At 42.9% G+C, this 19,050-nt stretch overlaps 1 protein-coding gene across 1 annotated transcript; it reads right to left on the bottom strand.

The window, feature by feature from the left end:
- Positions 1–6,067: 6,067 nt before the first annotated feature.
- On the bottom strand, positions 6,068–12,145 carry rtn4rl2b (reticulon 4 receptor-like 2b). The gene is made up of 4 exons (XM_076739733.1): positions 11,986–12,145; positions 10,358–10,584; positions 10,005–10,235; positions 6,068–8,693 (listed from the first exon to the last, which is right to left on the bottom strand). Exons 1-4 carry the CDS (start codon positions 12,032–12,034, stop codon positions 7,821–7,823), a joined length of 1,380 nt encoding a protein of 459 aa, XP_076595848.1. The 5' UTR covers positions 12,035–12,145; the 3' UTR covers positions 6,068–7,820.
- Positions 12,146–19,050: the final 6,905 nt, after the last annotated feature.

The following is a 19,050-nucleotide window of genomic DNA, read 5'->3' as shown; positions in this document are numbered from 1 at the left end:
TCCTTGTTGTCCTTTGTTTCCAGACATTGTATCACAAATAATTTGACAATGACATAAAATGCTGCACGTAATATAACACATTTTAAACAAGTTTTCAGTGAAAAGAAGCCACTTTTGATACACAGATGGTGTGTTGGAACCTCTGACAGTCTCATGGGAGTCAGATGTTTGTTGGTCTCATATTTACGTCATCACATTCAAACCTAAAACCTAGATTTTGAGATCAATCCCCCCATCTGACTATTCCAGATGAAGATCTGTATAATGTCCTCTGCAAACAGTGGGGCAGATGAATACAGGTCCCTGGGTTATGCTCCCTTATTCTCTAAGTGTATGATTAATCTCCAAATGTAGACTTGGGAGGGATGCCTGAAAGACAGCATCCAGAACTAACAAAGATAAAGCGAGAGAAAGCCCTACATAGCAACAGACGGATGTGTTTGAGTACTCCAAAGTGAAGAGCAAATATGGTGTTACCGGAATAGCAATACTGTATCCCCGTGTCTTCCACAGTGGATGCAGCAGTCACATTTTTGGGCACTCAAACAAATTGTCTTAAGGACGTCACAAGCTGCGTCTGTGCCAACAAACAAGGGCAATACAACCTCCCTGAGCGAGGCGGTGTGACTGACTCACATGCGCTCATCTAATCACTGGTCTTTGTTCTCTTATGAACAACAAACTCAAGAACCACTCTCCATCTTGGCCTCTCTCTGACTTTTGCTGGCTTGGCCATATGATTCGGACACAAAGACACATCAAATCTGTTTCTTCAGATCCCAATCTGTCTCTGCAGTCTTTTGCAGCTTATTTTTAGCCATGTGCGTAAACCTTCAGGGGAGTGGACAGACCGTCGCACAGATGTGCTCTGTCTTCACCCCGCTTTCCTCTTTTACTTCTGACTCAAGACCGGATGTACAGAACTCCTCCACACATCACAATGTGTACTCTGAGCAAGTGCACACATTCATGCCCACAAATACTCATGCATGCACAAAGAAACAACAGGGGGAGTATGTTTCATTCATAAATTCAGTTTTTGGTTTTTGGTTTTTTTGTTTGTTTTTTTTTTTTTTTTTTTGGGGGGGGGGGTATGTTTGCTGTTCTTATCTACAGCATCCCCACATGACAAAGTATATCCTGATGGTTTATAACTGATTTATAATTCTTCTTAATCTGCTCAGCACTTTGCAACTTTACACTTTAAAACACTGCAAGCTGGTTCAACTTAAAAACACAAGTTCCCCTGCTGCCTTGACAGTGTGAGTTAAGTGAACATGAATATGAGTTATGAGTTACTGTAATGTACTGAGTTGAGTTTGGTGCTGTTGAGCAAACAAGTTCAATAAACGTAAGATATTATGTTCAGCCAACAACTGTTTAGTCACACTGAGCCGCATTACAGTCAGCTTTGCTTTGCAGTTACACTTCCTCAGCTTGAAGAGTCAGTTCTTACTTTGTCACTTACTTACAGTTCGCTGTCACTGTTCCTGCAGGACCCACTTCTGTACAAAGGCAGTCCAAGAGGCGGCTCACATATTGCATTAAAAGACACACAGCAAGTTCCAGCATTTCTCTTTTCTTCAAACTACAAGACAGAAGAGTCTTTAAGGCACAAACCATACATGCTGGTAAAGCTTAATTTTAAGGAATTTGAAGATAGTTTAAGTGGAGTTAACTAATATTAATAAAAAAAACATGTATGTATATTAGATTTATGAGGAAATATTTGTTGTGTCCAGTAAATTATTGTATGATTTCTGTGGTGAGCAATTAAGTATTAATTTACTCAAGTCCTGTGCTTAAGTGCAATATTTGAGTAAAGGTACTTGCCAACTATGCAACTTTATACTTCTATTCCATAATGCTGCTTATGCATGTATGCAATCAGACAACATGATTGTTGGATGCAACACTTTGCTGATAACACTTGGATTTTGATTGTAGGGCTTTTAATTGTCAAGGAATACTTTTACATAGTTACATTGGTATTTTTACTGCAGTATAAGAGCAGAGTACTTCTCTGTGGTTTGAGTCTCCAGCTTTTACTATATGAGTTCAAAGCAATCTCTTTTGTTCTTTTGCATTTTCTCTTGCTTCTCTTTTTTTTTTTTTTTTTTATCATTTTGCAAATAGCTTGAAGGTTTCCCACCGCTAACGTTTTGGTAGCAGTTTATAAAAAAAGCACATTATTGCTCATTATTGCTAAGTGGATGATCTCATAGTGTCATTGTTTCTGTGAAAGTAGTCAGTGTTTCCACCCAAAGTGATTTATTCAGTCAGAGGATCTCCTCACGTCTCACGTTCATCAATTATGGATGCCACATTGACTGCAGCACTGCATTGTCTCACTGTAGTTCTGAGCCTATTCTCCTCTTTTCCATCGCAGGCCCTCTGACGTCAGGGTGCTAGTCTCTGTGCATCCTCTGCAAATAAGACATGTGCGATGGTGAACGTCAGTGAACACGCCAATGACACGCAAACAGCCAATTCACACAAGCCAACACGCAGGCTTGGCCAAGACAAGCAGAACCATGTGGGGGAGACTGTGTGACAGGCAGCAAGAGGGAAGTGCTGGAGTGATAGGGGATCAGACAAAGGCTGAGTGACAGCATATGAATGGCAGGCAAACACACAAAAGAGAGGAAGAAAGGCAGAGGCAAGACAAGTAAGATGGAGAGTTGGGCGAGAATGAGTGGGCACAGTGTGTTGTAAGCGCACATCATCAAAGTCTGACGACTTCAGAGAAATGTGCTCTGCTAATGACTTGGTTGTGTTCCTGCACCGGAAAAACTGTAAATATGTCCCATGACCACCCAGGCAGCTGCTTTCACACACAGAGGGCAAACGCCCACAGTTCTGCCATGAAACAGCAACTTGGAAGTATGGGGAGAGTAATTATATTGGTCACGATTTAAGTTTTTGATGTGCATTTCTCGAGGTGGTTAACACTGGCAGGAAAAGATGAGAGGGGACGTCCACGGTCATCCATTACTGTCATCTGCACAGTTCTGTGAAATTAGAACCCACACTAAATGTCTTTTTACATAAAGCTGCTTCAAAGGCTGACTTTGGTGAAATATAAACGGGCTAGTAACAAGCTAGTTTAGGACCCAAGAGCAGCGCTTGAACCCGGAACTCTCTGAGAGTCTTAGCTGTGGCAGACTTGGCGCACCACTCAGAGCGAACAACAGATCCAGGAAATGTTTGGCAAACTAAACAGCAAACAGTTCCGCTGAATGTTGAATCCAAAAGGGGCAAGGCTAGAGACGTAGTCAGAGACACAAGGCAAAGGTAGCTACCAGGGGTGCGGAGAACAGGCAAGGTCGATACCAGGAAAGCAATAAGAACAATGCTGGAGAGTCTTGCATGAAGGCAAATAACAATCTGGCAATGAGTGAGTGAGAGAGAGCTGCTTATGTCTTGCACTGATTGGAGATGAGTCCCAGGTGTGTGTCAGGTGATTGAGCTGGTGGGCATGGTTGAATAGTGAAGAGTGCTGGCTGAGGAGGTGAGAGCAGCAGCAGGTAAGTCGACGAATGTGACATAGAGAAGATTCAGAAACCTGTTAATTAATGAGCTTTAGGTACGCTGGAAGGCAGATTTTTTTTCCTTTATTTTTTAGAACGAGGGTAGCTGTTTCCTCCTGTTTCCACTCTTTGTGCCAAGCTAACTGGCCACTAGCTGAGCGCAGCATGAGGGAAATCAGTCTTCTTGTCTCAGTCTCAATAAGAAGTGTATTTCCAAAAATGTCAAAGTATTCCTTTAATGCACAATTACAATTACAATTACCTTGGCATGAAAGAATAACTTCACTCTTGGATTACTTTACATTATGATACAAATTTCATGTCACAAAATGTTGAAATCAGTGCATAGTAGGTTACCTTCTTTGTATTTTCAAAACACAAAAAACAAACATTTACAGAACAAAATGGAATCATAAATGTAAGGTTGATTATTAAAGCTTACTGTGTACAGATGAGAACCACCACAGACACATGGGATACTGGTATCTTTCTCCAAATCATCACGCCTGCAGGGCTTAACAGGAAGAACATTCTGGGCAAAAACCATTAATAGATTTCTGGAATAAGTCCAAAACAATGCCTTGATTATTAAAGCAGAGATGTGAGATTGTTGTTTTCTAAATATCTGTGTGTACACTTCCATCTATGCACTCTTCAACAATCAACAATCTTTTTGTCTTTCACTGGTTTCTGTTTTCTCTTTCTAATTCAAATGTTTTGCTGATGTTCGTGCTTATTACTGGTAAAGACGTTGACTGTCCAATTTTAGATTTTTAGCCATGCTAATGGCATAGTTCAAGGAATAGCAATGTCAGTCTGTTGGGGCCACCACTGTAGTGCAAACTAAAATGTCTCGAAAACTATTGAATGGATCAAAATTATGCATGCACATGGTCCCCATTGGATGAATCCTGCTGACTTTGGTGAACCTCTGACTTTTCCTCTAGCACCACCATGCGGTTCACATTTGTGCTTTTTATTGATTATCTTATATCCGATGGATTGCTGAGAAATTTGGTGCAGCTGTCCGCCTCAAGATGCTTGCGACAACTCAGATGAACCCTAAATCCTCGACTGCCATCACCAGAATTTCAATTTCTTCAATACTTTGGTGTTTGCATGCTAAAATGCTAAACTGAAATGATAACGTGGCAACCATTAATGGCTACCTGCTAAACATCTGCATGTGGGCATTGTCACTGTGAGCATGTTACCACTGGCTCCTAGCATGACTGGAGACTCTGTGAGAGTGAGACCTTGTTATGTACACAAATAGCAGATTTTACTGCCAGAGTGGGAGACAGCAAGGGTTAACAAGGGTGATAAACCCATCTTTATATAGACCTACAGAACTTCCCTCTATGGATTATGGCACTATGTTGTCTCAGTGCACTGCACCCTCAGATTTAGAGCTCCTCCGTGGTCAAAGTGTGCATGTTGGATTTGACTGAGAAAATGTAGAGGAGAGGGAATGAAAAGAAAGCTGCTCAGTGCAGCAATGTATGTGGGCTGATGATGATCATTTATCTCTTGTAAACTGTGACTGGAGGGAGTGAGGGAGCTTTCATCACACAGAGGAGAAAAATAAAATAGAGAAAAGAGGAAGAAGGAAAGGTGAGAGCAAAGTAAGGTGTGAAAGGGATGAATAATTTGTGAGCTAGAAGACAAAAAGGATTAGAAGGCCGCTCAACCAACCATCTCTGAACTTTATCGTTTGCATGTGTGTTGGTGTGTTTGTGCACATGTAAACGTATGTGTTCTTGCACTTGCAAACACATGCATGAGTGTATGCATCACCCTCATCATCATTATCATGGTGAGAGTTAATCTGGTGAGGGGGTGTGTTGATTCCGGGACACATCATCACATTTTCATCCTGGCATTTGCCCCACTCTTTACCCCTGAACCCACGCACACACATAAACACACACCACACACTGTCACCTCAATCAGACATCCCTCTGTATGATAGGGACCAGTATAGCTGCCTTCTGCACACAGTGAGAGAAGTAACTGGGCGAGGAGTGAACACAGTTGAGACTGGTGACCTACAGCCAACATACTCCCACTGTCACATGGATTTCTTACGCTTCACACACTTGTGCACCACACACAGACACACAACAAATGCAATCTCCTCTCTTTAAAGAGGTTTGACAAGAGCTGTATGACATGATTCCCTCAAACTTTTTCCTGACTGTTGACTGGAGGATGCAAAACTATCAGCTGTCAAAATTAAAGACTGGTTATACTGACTATAGTCACACTTATCACTCTCTTATTTTACTGTGCTTTTATTGTGAAATTAAAATATTGCCTGTGGTTGGATTCATGGCATGAATGAATTGTTGCACCGTTGTACTACCATCACCTTTATGCTTTGATACTCAAACTAAATTCATCACTATGACAAGCTTTCTATTATAATCTGCATACTTTGTGTTTGTGCTTGTGTGCCAGCTCACTACCATTTACCCATTTTTAGCATTCCTTTGCAGCATCCTTAGCAACAAAAGATAGTGTGAAACACTTCTGTTCGACTGTTTCTTTATTTTTTTTAACAAAGCAAAACACTTTTCATTGAAAAACGCACAACCTGACAGCATCACAGTATCTTTCATGTTCTATGCAGAAACTCACAGTCATGGTTTGGGTTGATTGGTACAGCATGGACTTATCAACATATGGGCTTGACAAGGACCATATGGCCTCCATGAATAATGCAGATCACAAACTGGTTGGATTAGCGTTGTGATTGCTGATCTCATCTTCCAAAACACTCATGGAGCTAGAAAGGTTCTCTAATAAAAAACAGCTTTGATTTACCAAATTTGTTCAGAAAATAGAAAAGAAATAAAATAAAATAAACACAGATTCCCATGCATTTCTGAAACTACACAGTTTTTAAACAGTTCTGCATTCTGGAGACGTGCATAAAGGACTTCTTCAACTTTCAATCAGCTAAAAAGAAATACAGATCCTCACACATGCACACATGTTCACACTGATTGAGACAAATTGCAGGTCAAAGTGTGAAGTAAAAGGAGCCTGCAGGAGCTAAGAGCTGTGTAGGATTCAGCCCTGGTGTTGTTTTTACCTTATTGTGTTTCAGTTTGGAAAGCCAGACGAGCAAACAGACAGATGCTGTATTTAAAAAAAAAGGGAAACAGGCACATACACGCAGGCACTCATTTCAATAAGAGACCTCATCGAACTGGTCTTCTCAGGACTTTGGTTATAAGTGTACAATGGTCCAATCCCACTCACACTACAAAAAAAATAAACAAATAAATAACAAAATCCAGAGCATGAGCTCTAAGGTCTGAGAGAGGAAGAGACAAGACAGGAAAACATGAAGGGTGAGAAGGAGTTTCCACATTTCTTTTGTTTACAATCTAAGCATATCTTCTGTCACCACGACCTGCTGTTCACTAAATGGTACTAAAATGAAAAGTAAAAATCCACCTAGTCTCAAATTCACAGCAGTTTTGCGATGTGTATGTACAGTGATTATATCTACAAGTGTGGGTGGTGGTTTGCTGGCATCTCTGGGATCACACGAGATTTTGAATCTGCGGAGGGCGGAGAGTCGCTCTTGGCTGCACATCTACTGATCCTCTCATCCTTTTTCTGCCTTTTGATGAGTATCTAAAGCTCACTCTGCACACATTTTTTTTTTCACTTGTCCCTGCAGTCTTTATTTTTCTTCTCTTTCCTCCCAGTCCTCTCATTATCTGTGTCAGTCCACATATTTCTCCTACTCCTGGTAGTGCTAGCTAGCCTCATCGTTAACCACCACTATTCCCGATGAAAGAAATAAATTAGTGAGGGTCGATGTTAGCAGTGATTGGATGGTGAGCACTAGTTGATATAGAAAATAACTGTCAGTAAGTCACAACGCCTGCGTTGTTTACAACTGTGACATATATATAAAAAAACATCGGGAGACACCACCAGCTGTCTGTGAGTTGTGTCTCTGTCATTTCATGGTGCTGTTGTAGGTTTCTGCCTTTGTACTGTCAGAGTCTGTGTTTTGATCTCTGCCTTTTACAGCCTGTACTATTAAGCAGCAGATACTTCAGCACTGAAATCCTGTCCTGCTCAACACAACTCATATCTGGTCCTCAAAACAGCTCCCTGCTGCCTCGCCTGTCTCCTGTGTCAGTGTAGCACCCCCTGCAAGTTGAAGAGGTAACTGAAAGGAATCAAGATCCAGGTTATTGTTAGGGTCGGAAAGAGCAGGGAGGGGAGAGATCGGAGGAGAAAAAAGGGTGCGGAGGAGAGAAGAGTTCAGCCAGAAAGGAAATGGAGGGCGAGTGTGATGATGGAGAGGGAGAGGAGGTAGAGGAGGGATGGGGTGTTGGGTATGGAGGAGGATGAGGGGAATGCTGGATCGTCATAGCCTGGGGGGCACTCCAGCTCGAAGCAGCGGATGGAGGAGTCTTCGTTACCGTAGTTGGTCCAGTATTCTTCTTGGTCCACTTTAGGGAGTGCCGCCTCATGCTCCGATAGTTCATACTTGGAGGAGAATGCTTCGGAGGGGGGTTTGGGGAGGTACTGCGGCTTGACAGCAGAGAAGGGGAAGGCCTTCACCGTCTCTGTGCTCTTCTGGTACGATGCCTTGGATGAAGATGCAGGCTTGTGCTTGGAGAACCACCAGCGGGTCTTGGTGCTGAAGGTGGTCGTGGTGCTTCCAGCCAGAGAGCCGGGGTCAGGCAGAGGGCAGAGGGCGAAGTCCAACTCCCGGAGAAATCTGAGGTCCTGGCCACGACGTTGAGATGGGGAGGTGCACATGAGCTCAGAGGAGGAGATGCGGGCCTTGCGGAACCACTCCCAGAGGGGGCGAGCCTCACATCCGCAGGACCAGGGGTTACCATTGAGGCGGAGGAACTGGACACCTTGGGCATCTTTCATGACCTGACCCGGGAGCTCAGCCAGGGAGTTGTTGAACAGGTAGAGGATGGTCATGCGGCCGAGGTCACGGAAAGCCCGGCGGTTGACCTGCCTGATGCGGTTGTCATGGATAAGGAGGCGGTCCAGGTTGACCAGGCCTCTGAACACATTCTCAGAGAGGGCACGGATGCGGTTTCCATGCAGGAAGAGATGGGTGAGGTTGACCAGATCTGAGAACAGGTCATCCTGCAGAAAGTGGAGCTGATTCTCCTGGAGCAAAGTCAAAATACAAGAAGAGTTAGTGCTGCGGAAACACACATGGGAAAATTAAAGCTGTTGAATGGCTCTTCAGAAAAAGATCTCTTTTAAGTTGCACAATAAATACATATTTTAAAATCTTATGATCAGCCATAAATATAGAATGGATTATTATCTTTTGGACGTATGCATGTGAGATGTAAGAAGAGGCCAACATGTCTGTTTCAGGCAGTGATTATAATGTAAAGGGAGGAAAAACTCACTTCGTCTGAAATTATTAAAATATGTTCAGTATTGACACTTGGACAGTGTTCTCTTTAAAAGTAGCTTCACAGTGGTCAGAAGTGATCTCTGCCATCTGAAACCACATGTGTGCATGTGGGAGAGATTTTTTATTCCCTGCAAAGGCCACCTTGGCTGGGATTTACTGTCTGATTAAACTGTTGCATTCAGCAACAGCTGAGATCTCACAGTCAGCTGCCCAAAAGCTCACAACTCTTGCAAAAATTGCAGGTATTAAAAAATGTCTGATTTTCACAGTGTACTGAAATCAATGACTGTCTGAAAAGTAGGAAATCGGTCCAAATAATTACGGTAAGCATTGAAAATGTGTGGCAGAAATGGAAATGTCATTTTTTTTTGTGCTTCACCGATTCTACGGTCCTCTTTATATGAATTTTCCCAGTACTTATTTTTAATGAAAGAGTATTCACCCAATTTCAGATGGAACTGTATTATTGCCTCACATTTAGGTGAAATGTTGTACTGTCTGTGTGTAATCATTTTGTTTCATATGACTTGCAGCTAGAACTGCTGCTGGGAGCAAATGTGTGGGCACAGGCTCCCTTTTGTGTATTATACACTCATTTACATGCATGGAGGATTTGGCAGCCACTATCTTTGCTCATTCTGTGTAATCTCTTCACTGCAATCAACATGAGAATAATCAACTGTGCTTCACTAGTAATATGATGGCAACAGAAATTAGAATTTTGCTGTTCCACTGTTTAATAGGGCTAATTGTTCCTGCTGAGGTGTGTTGCTTTCTCGATCTTGCAAATGTTTTAATATTTACTTTTATATATTTCCAGCTTGGATTTTTGTGACTTTGTGCTGTGTGCAACTCAATGAACTGACTTAATCCTTAAATATGCACACTTCGAAAGTGCCTGTGTGGGTGTGCAGTCTGCAACTTGGCAACTGTCCTCCAACACAAGTGTGTAATCCTGCAAGCATCATGTGTACACACTCATGCACGACTATCAAATATGTATCTTTTTATGTGTTTGCTTTTAGGTATGTGTCTGTGCATGCTGGATTTACCTGCAGGTAGAGGAACTGCAGGCTGTACAACTTGTGGAAGAGGTCATGGGGGAGAGCAGCCAGCTTGCAGCGATGCATGTGCAGGCTCTGCAGCTTCTCCAAGCCCCTGAAGGCTCCACCTTCCAGACGCTGCAACGGGTTATCACCCAGATCGAGCTCCTCCAGCACCCTGAGGTTACTGAAGGCTCCGGCCTCAATCCATGTGATGTTGTTTGCATACAGCCAAAGCACCTGCACAGAATTAACAGAAAATAATGGGATGAGAAATGAGAAAAAAAAAAACACTATTGAGAATGCCTGCAAATATTGCTGGATAATTCACAGATGCAAAAATACACAGCTGCCATTTTTACCTGTGTCTCGAAGCCAAAAGAGTCTGCGCGAAGCTCTGTGATGCGGTTGTTCTGCAGGAAAACACGTTGTGAGTCATATGGTACACCGGCCGGCACTATGGTGAGGTTCTGGGACTGGCAGCTGACAGTCATGGGCGTGGGGTAACACACACACAGCCTGGGGCATGCTCCTGCCCCACCTGGCTTCATCACCACCAGCCACAGAATCAGCCATAGACACAGTCCACCTGGAGAGAGACAGAGGCAGAGGAGAGTCACTCTCATGTGAAGGGAAGAAAAGGTCAGGTTAGTAGCAAAGAGTTGGTGCTAGTTTGGAAGAAGTGCACATTGTGTGTTTGTGTGACAGGGAGACAGACAATGAAAGAGAGCTTAATTTCAACTTTTGGCACCAGTCTTTCTTTGCTGTCTGTCTGTCAAACCTGTTGCTGTTATCAGTGATTCTTTTTAGCACTGCTGTGCTCTCACCCGTGACTTGTTGATGGGTCCCAGAACTGTGGGGTTCATGTATAATTCACCAGATTACATTAGAGAAATCATTCACCCATTCATATCCACCTGATCACTTTACATAGGGCTCCATGGGTGTTATGACAAGGTTACATAACTATGGATATCAGCAGTTGAGAGCAGTTGAGACCTATCACAAATTTACTAAAGACCTTAAAGAGTCTCTTTGCATTAAATTAACCCGGTTTCCTAGTTCTCAGGCATCAAAAGGATGTTTCCGTTGAGAGATTCGCCACACAGAGGGCACGCGTAAAACCGGTAACCAGACCCGGATCAGTTTCGGTTCTTATCAATTTTGCAACAGCTTCTTGGCACAGCTCGGATAACGGCGCACAAAGGTGGCCACCGCGGGAAAAGTACATGCATGAAATAATAATGAACTTCCCATTCATTTGCTGTGCGCAAGATTTTCCAGAGGCTCACCTCTTGACCTCTTAACAAGTCGGACTATTAGCTGCGCTGGACGCTGAGGGAGAACTAGAGCTTTTGAGTAGAATAAGTAACCTTTCTCGAGTGAGGAATAAAGTTCGGTGTTATGCGTGAATAAATCGCACTTGCATCCCTCCATGCGTAAAACAGATATGGAGAGATTGGATGAAAGTTTTTGATAAACTCCAAAACATATTTTCTAAATTTGATCTCGTATTGTAAATTACTTTTCACTTAACACATAAATTGACATAAATTAGATTTCCTCTAGAGTTTTTGCTGCCAAATCACTGCGCAAAAATGCCCCAAAAGTATGCGCTCTGGCTCCCATTTCATGATACATTCTTCTAAATGTCAAATATCCATAAATGACAAACATTTTTTAATTGAAAAGGGATATTGAATATACAATATCCTTCGACTTACTATTGCATAAATGCAACTTGACAGCGCGTAAAAGTATAACAAAGTCACAGAAATTTAGCTGTTTTCCAGACATACAAGGTTGCTGAGACATGGAAATATTAATGTGATATCAAAGTGTAAAATTGGTCCATTCTTTATATCACTTGTTTAAATCTTAAGAAGTAAACATTAGTGAATCTGCAACAACTTCTCTGCAGTAGGCCACCTATTTCACAGAAATGCATTTGCAAACAAACACTTCAGTGCATGCAATGGGAGGTACTCACTCTTAAAGTTGTGGGCGCTGGAGCGCTTCATGGACCAACGAGTCTCCATCTCGAACCAAAGCCGAAAGCGAGTTAGCCTGCGCGGCGAGAGAGTGCCTGCTTGCTGCTATCTCTGCTGAGGTTCAGCTCTGGTGACCGAGTCGCTGCGGCTTCAAGCAGTGACGGGATGGAGTCCCTGGAAGCAATTTATACTCGCGGCCGGTTCGTCGCCCACACCCGTGGGCAGCGGAGGATCCTCTGTACGTCAGCCCGGGAGGAGGGGTGAGAGTCACCGGAGGAAGCGACAAGAAAGGCAGCGGCAGGGCGGGTTTTGACTTCACTGTGGAGTTACCTAAAAAAGTAACGCGTCACTGTCTGTCAACAGTGAGATTGTCATTAATAATTACTCATAATGATGAGGCAATTGAAAGCACCATAAAAGATGGTATTTTACAAGTGTTCTTCTTTTTCTGAACAAGAGAAGAGCATATTAGATTTGTCCATTCTTTAAAGAGATTTACCCTTTTCTTGTAGTGGTCTGATAAAGTAACTCTTCTTTTAATCATTTAAGGCAAAGCACAGTGTGGGTGGGCTGATAATGCACAGCGGAGGAAGGATGGAGGTTTTTGGTGGCAACAAACTATTTTCTTGGAAAAGGTACGGATATTCAATGCAACAGGTTATCAAGAGTTTGTGTTTGTGTGGCTCCACCGTGGCACATGCGCTCAGGAGGGGGTCGGAGGAGGACAGGAGGTGGGAAAACTCATTTGGCATTAAACCTAAAATAAATAAATAAATAAATCTGCCTCATTTAGTGTAGGCCAGTTTGGAAAGAAGCCGACAGCCGCCTTCAGAGCAGCAGATGAACATGTAAGGGAAACCCAGCGGTGGAGCGAAATGATCCAACGCAGCAGCATATGGACTCAGGAGGAGAGATGACATTCCACTAACATATTTCAGGAGGACAGCAGACACTGTACATCCAAATGTCACCAACTCCTTTCTGTTTGTTCCATATGTATTAAAGCAATGAAATTCAAGATTTATACATTTATTTTTTTTACTATAAATGCTGTAATGGTCAGAAGGATGTGACCGAGGATGCTGACGGACACTGTTTGAATAAGTCACAGTTTGTGTCCAAAGGCTGGGGCGCAAACGGTTTGCTGGAGAAGGTGCGGTGCAGCATGGAGGCGGGACGTGGGACGGAACTCGGAGGTCTTCTGCATGTGAAATGTCAGGCTAGGGGTGGGCCGCGTTTACTCACTGCTGAGTCCTCCCGTCATGGCACAGGTCAAGGCCAGGTCCACCATGATGCACATCATCTGTTCCCAAGTGAACACACACTCACCAAAAAGCTGCTCCATGAAAGGTCATCTGCAACTCCGAGCTGTGAGCGCACCGCGGCGCATAAATTGCGCGTGTGAAATCACGCTGTTTCTTGGCTGTTGCGTGGTAATTTGGGGAGGCAGACAACTTAACAATTAGGCATTAGTAGCCTCCACAGGGCCGCCGTGGACACACACGTGGACACACACGTGGACGCGCGCGCGCGCGCGCGCGCGTGTGTGTGTGTGAGAGAGAGAGAATATTCACACTCTTCTTGGTCCCGGGAGAACTGGGGGAGGCAGCCATCTCACCAACCAGACTCCATCTTCAGGGAGGCTGTGGGAGTGTGTGTATGTGTGTGCGTGTGCGCACGTTTCTGTGCGCGCGTACGTGTATTACTTATCACACACACACACACACACACACACACACACACACACACTTTTTGGGGGGACATAAATCTATTTACACACATTGTGGGGACTCGCCTTCTTAATGGGGACAAAGTCCCATTAATCAAATCATAAGTCTCCAGGATTGCATGTAAATCTATGTAATGTCCCCAGAAGTTATGGAAACATATGTGTGAGTGTGTGTGTGTAATGCAAGCAGGGAAAATGCATAAATATATGTAACACACACACACACACACAGACACAGCTCCACTCCCAGATCCCATCCCTTATATTTTCTCACTACCCTGCTGTGTCAAAGTGATTCATGGGCACACTGGCATTTGAACTGGTGTAAACACAACATGTTCAAAGGATCTGTTCTGATCCTAAAAAAAATGTGTTGCTTACTTTGTTCATAACCCCCACAACACACACTGAAATACACTCACAAAACGGTGCTGAAGGCCTTGTGTGTGGACAGAGTGTGTGTTTCTGCCCAGTGGGTAGGCTACATCAGGGACATCTGTCGAGAGAAGGGGCCAAAGTTTGGGTGTTGATTGGTTTTTGACACAAGGATCTCTGTTTCCAATAGACTCTCTAAGAGTTTCTAGAGTTTTCTTTATGTGTTTAAGTTTGGGTTCTTTTTTTATCGTCCTCTTCAGAGAGCCTGGGCAGCATCACGAATCGCCCAGCTGAGATCTTCACGTGAACCAGAGCACGTGTATGTTACCTGAAATGCTACTGCTTGGTGAAACAGTGCGTGGTTGTTCAGGCCGAGAGTTAATGTTCATTACATGGCAAAGTTATTCCACATTCTTCAAATCGAAGCTATGAAATGCAGCATGAGATCAAAATGTGTACCAGCGCATGAATCAGACACAATGTGGGTGTCATTTGGGACAGCAAAGGTCTGACAAGACTTTGTTAACGAGATAATGAATCATTTGATATTTAGTTGCGGTGTCAGAAGAGAAGCCTCATTGTGTGAAGCTCATATTTGCAAACAATTTAAATATACGCCTGTTCAGGTTTTGAAAGGCCTCAAAATTGTAAATGGAGGTAATGTGGGTGTCAGAATTCATTAGTTATTGTACGTGGGTCATTTTTCAATAAAGTAGACTTGTATTATTCTTCTTTTTTCATCCTCTTTTTAAAAAAATTGCAAATTAAAATCACATCTGAAATCCCATTTTACTTTGTTTTTTTCAAACACAGAATAAGAGAAGCCGGTCTTAAGTGTGTGGTGTGTGTGTGTGTGTGTGTGTGTGTGTGTGTCTGTGTTAAGATGAGCAGCCACAGAAAGGCAGACAAAAAGTGACATAAAGATACACTATATGGCCAAAAATATGCAGACACCAAAACAAGACATCATGTAAGATTGCTGGACTTCTCATTCAAGCACGTTTTATTTGACAAATGGTCAATTTGCCTCAAAGCCTCATGCCATATTCCTATAAGCACTAGATTTAAACAAGGAAAAACTCTAGAAAATAAATATGTTGGTATTAATATGGGCATTAATTTGTTGCCATAACAGCCTCTACTTCTCTGCGAAGGCTTTCTTGTTTCTGGGATTGACTCCCTTTCAGCCACGAGAGGTTTGGAAAGGTCCAACGCTGCTCGCTGATAAAATCCTCACAGCCAGTGTTCCAGTTCATCCCATGTTTGATGGGGCTGAGCTCTGGCCTCTGTGCAGACCTGTCAACTTCTTCTGCTCCAAACCGAGGAAAGCCTTTTCTTTATGGGCCTTGCTTTGTCTGCAGGGACATTATCATGTGGAAACAGGAAAAGGTCAACCTGTTGACACAAAGTAGGAAGCAAACAACAAGAGTCCCTTTTCACTGCAGACATTTTGAATTGTTTGAATTGTTGTTGTTGTAAGAAAAGCTCAGGTTGTGACATTGGAGCTGCTGTATTCAAGTATCCCAGTAAGCCTTCTGTGAATAAGGCCAATAGTTTGACATCATTATATGCATGAAGATTTCCCTTAATTGGAATTAAACAGTGGTGGACGAAGTATTCAGATGCTTTAATAATACCCTTTAATGCACGACTACAGTTCATATCAAAAGGTACGTTTCATTTGGCGTAGCTCAATGAAGAGTTTGCATATTTACTATATAATTTCAACAACGTTATCACCACTCGGCACTGCAGAAGATTCAGATGCTTTACTTACTTAAAACTTGCAGTACCACTTGGTAAAAATACTTGAATACAAAGGAAAGTCCTGCAGTAATAATTGTATTTAAGCAAAAGTACACAAAAATTAGTAGAAAAATGTTTTTAAACCATCAAAATTAAAATGACTCATTACACAGCAAAATGCCCCTGTGAGCATTAGATTATCATCATACATATGTTGTTGTTGGATAGTTTATAACAAATATTTCACAAGATCTAATGTTTTGTCAGCAAAGGAAAGATGTGAAAAATAAGTTTCTTTAGCTGTGTAATAAATGTTGTGAAGTAAAAATATAAAGTGCGTTAAGTGAAAGTCAGTAAAACTGGAAAACGCATGTAAAAGTACAGATAGAATAGAATAGAATGCCTTTATTGTCATTATACGTGGTGTACAACGAGATTTGAGACAACTCTGGTGGTGCTGTACTAGAAAAAAAGAATAAATAGCAAATAGTAAATAGTATAGTGCAGTAATAGTGCAGTAGATAGTAACAGTAAAGATAAGATAAAAATGGCAGATGACACAATGATAAAAAGTCGTTTAACAGTATGATAAATGACATTTAACAGTATGATAAAGGGCATTTAACAGTATGATAAATTTAACAGTATGGTCATATTTGCAGGAGCAAAAAGAAGTTTCAGCAGCAGTGGGATATATTGCACAGTGGGGTATATTGCACGTATTGGGTATATTGCACATACATATTGCACGGTGAACATCATCTACCTAGTGAGTACTGAGTTCAGTACTCTGATTGCACTGGGGTAGAAGGTGTTAAGGAGTCTGGAGGTGTGAGCCCTGACTGATCTGTATCTCTTTCCTGAGGGAAGCAAGGAGAGCAGTCTGTGTCCGGGGTGTGAACTGTCACGGGTGATGTTTGTGGCCCTGCGCAGACATCTGGTGTTGTAGATGTCTGCCAGAGAGGGCAGCTGGACTCCAATGGTGCCCTGTGCTGACTTCCTGACTCTTTCCAGAGCCTTCCTGTCAGCCTGGGAGCAGCTTCTGAACCACACCAGGATGTTGTGGGTGAGGATGCTCTCCACAGAACACCTGTAGAAGGACAGCAGCAGGTCCTTGGAAACGTTGACTTTTCTCAGTGACTTTAAAAAGTACAGACGCTGCTGTGCCTTTTTCACAAGGACGTTGGTGTTGGTGCCCCATGTCAGGTCCTTTGAGATGTGCGTTCCCAGGAACCTGAAGTCATTGACCTGCTCCACCAGGTCCCCTCCGATGAGAAGAGGAGGGGGATCCTCTCTCTTCCTCCTGAAGTCCAGCACTAACTCCTTGGTTTTATATACCTCAAAACTGTATTAAAAAAAAGAGCACCAGACCAAAAAGTACACAAAAGTATGTTAACATGGGTGTCCACAAACCTTTGCCCATATAATGTAATTCATTTCTCATTCTTCATCAGGAGTTACAATCAACAGAATCATAAAAGTCCCTGTGTTCATTAGTTTTGAGCCATGTTTAGGTGCTCATGAGTTCAACTCAGATCTTTTGCTTTGCCTCCAACTCCCCGCAGCAGATGGAAAACAGCATGTTAAGGCTGGTGAACTGAGGCCATTACAGTTTTTCTCCTATCGCTCCAATTAAAGAGTGCAGACACGAATTAGCTGACACATTTTGAGTAAGCTTGTCACATCAATGTGTCATAAAGACATCCTTAGCTCCTGCGACAGATTCAGTCTGATTTAAAAAAAAACTAAACGCAAACAAAACAACGCACAACAAGTTGCCTCATTAACAGACTGGTTTATTTTTATCCTCCACTCCTTACGCCTTCACTCTTATTGCTGCCATACACTTGTTTATGCAACTCTGTATTAAATCGTCGAGACACTGTGGTTGTGATCATCGATGACGCAGATGCAAGGGAAGAACCTGTCACACACACACACACACACACACACACACACACACACACACACACACACACTCACACACACACACACACACACACACACACACACACACAGACGATGTGACAGACTCTGGGGAGTTGCACCAAGGGTTTGCTGGGTTCACATAGCAGGTGCACAGAGAACTTGACAGAGGCTGGTGTGGGGGAGTGTCCCTGTTATTTCAGGTTTAAACCCTGCCAGAGCCCCAACTCATACGATTCTGACCCATCTGAAATCTGTAACAACATGGCAACTCCTGTCCACACTGCCAAGACTCTCAGTATGACTGAGTACGCCAGACTGTCCTCAGAGGCAACTGTGAAGGCTGAGGCTTGCGCTTCACTCGTGGAATCAGATCTTTGTGGAAGAGATCCCTGCACTGATTTAACACTGCACTCCTGATACACTAGAGTCACAAAGGACAGTTTAAACTCAACCAATCAATAAACACCTGAAATGTCTTGTCATTTTGAAGGGTTACCTCTCCAGTTTAGCATTGAAATTCCATACAATTGTTGGACTTGTGACAGACAGATTAAAAAAAAAATACTGATAAAAATCTGTGCAGAGGAGGCTGAAATATCCTGACTCTCAAATTTCCCATAATGCAACTCAACAATGCAATGAAGCATGTTTTTGGTCTGTGGGAGGAAGCCGGAGTGCCCGGAGAGAACCCACGCATGCACGAGAAGAACATGCAAGCTTCACACAGAAAGGCCCTGCCGACTCCGGGATCAAACCAGCGACCTTCTTGCTGTGAGGCACGCGCACTACCTGCTGCGCCACCGTGCCGCCCAGCATGATGTTCATTTAGAGTAAATTAAACAATAAAGCAGACAATGCTTTTGGGGCATGGCTACCTCGTGATTGACAGGTCATTACCACGGTTATTTTTTCAGACTGTCTTTCCCCTCCCCTCTGTCTTCTGTCTGTCTCTCACCTGTCTGTTGTGTGTGTATGTTTTAACTGCAGGGCGTGGTGGGCAGGTCTGATCTGGCCTCCTATCCTGAGCACACCTGCTCCTTATCATGCAATCAAGACTCACCTGCTGCTGCAGTATTTAAGGACCTGCTTTCCATCCAGTATTAATTGAATTGTCTGTTTATCTGAGTGGTAATGACTGAGACTACTGAAGAAACAGCTTAAGTATTTTTTAATAATCTTTTTTCTTATCTGCTTGCCTGGCTTCCTGACTCCTGTCTCTTTGCAACATCCTAGTAATTATAGAACTTGATGAGGATCTATCCAAGAGCTTACAAAAGATAACAGT

Source organism: Chaetodon auriga, chromosome 9 (assembly GCF_051107435.1).
Source record: "Chaetodon auriga isolate fChaAug3 chromosome 9, fChaAug3.hap1, whole genome shotgun sequence".
In the NCBI taxonomy this organism is placed as follows: Eukaryota; Metazoa; Chordata; class Actinopteri; order Chaetodontiformes; family Chaetodontidae; genus Chaetodon; species Chaetodon auriga.
This window is presented reverse-complemented; position numbering and strand designations above follow the sequence as displayed.

What these genes read in the sequence shown, in the direction of transcription:
- rtn4rl2b (XM_076739733.1), bottom strand. Translation starts at nt 12,034, where the DNA reads ATGGAGACTCGTTGGTCCATGAAGCGCTCCAGCGCCCACAACTTTAAG. An exon ending in CTTTTGGCTTCGAGACACAG is followed by an intron (nt 10,236 to 10,357) that starts GTAAAAATGGCA and finishes AATTCTGTGCAG; the next exon opens with GTGCTTTGGCTGTATGCAAA. An exon ending in TGCAGTTCCTCTACCTGCAG is followed by an intron (nt 8,694 to 10,004) that starts GTAAATCCAGCA and finishes ACTTTGCTCCAG; the next exon opens with GAGAATCAGCTCCACTTTCT.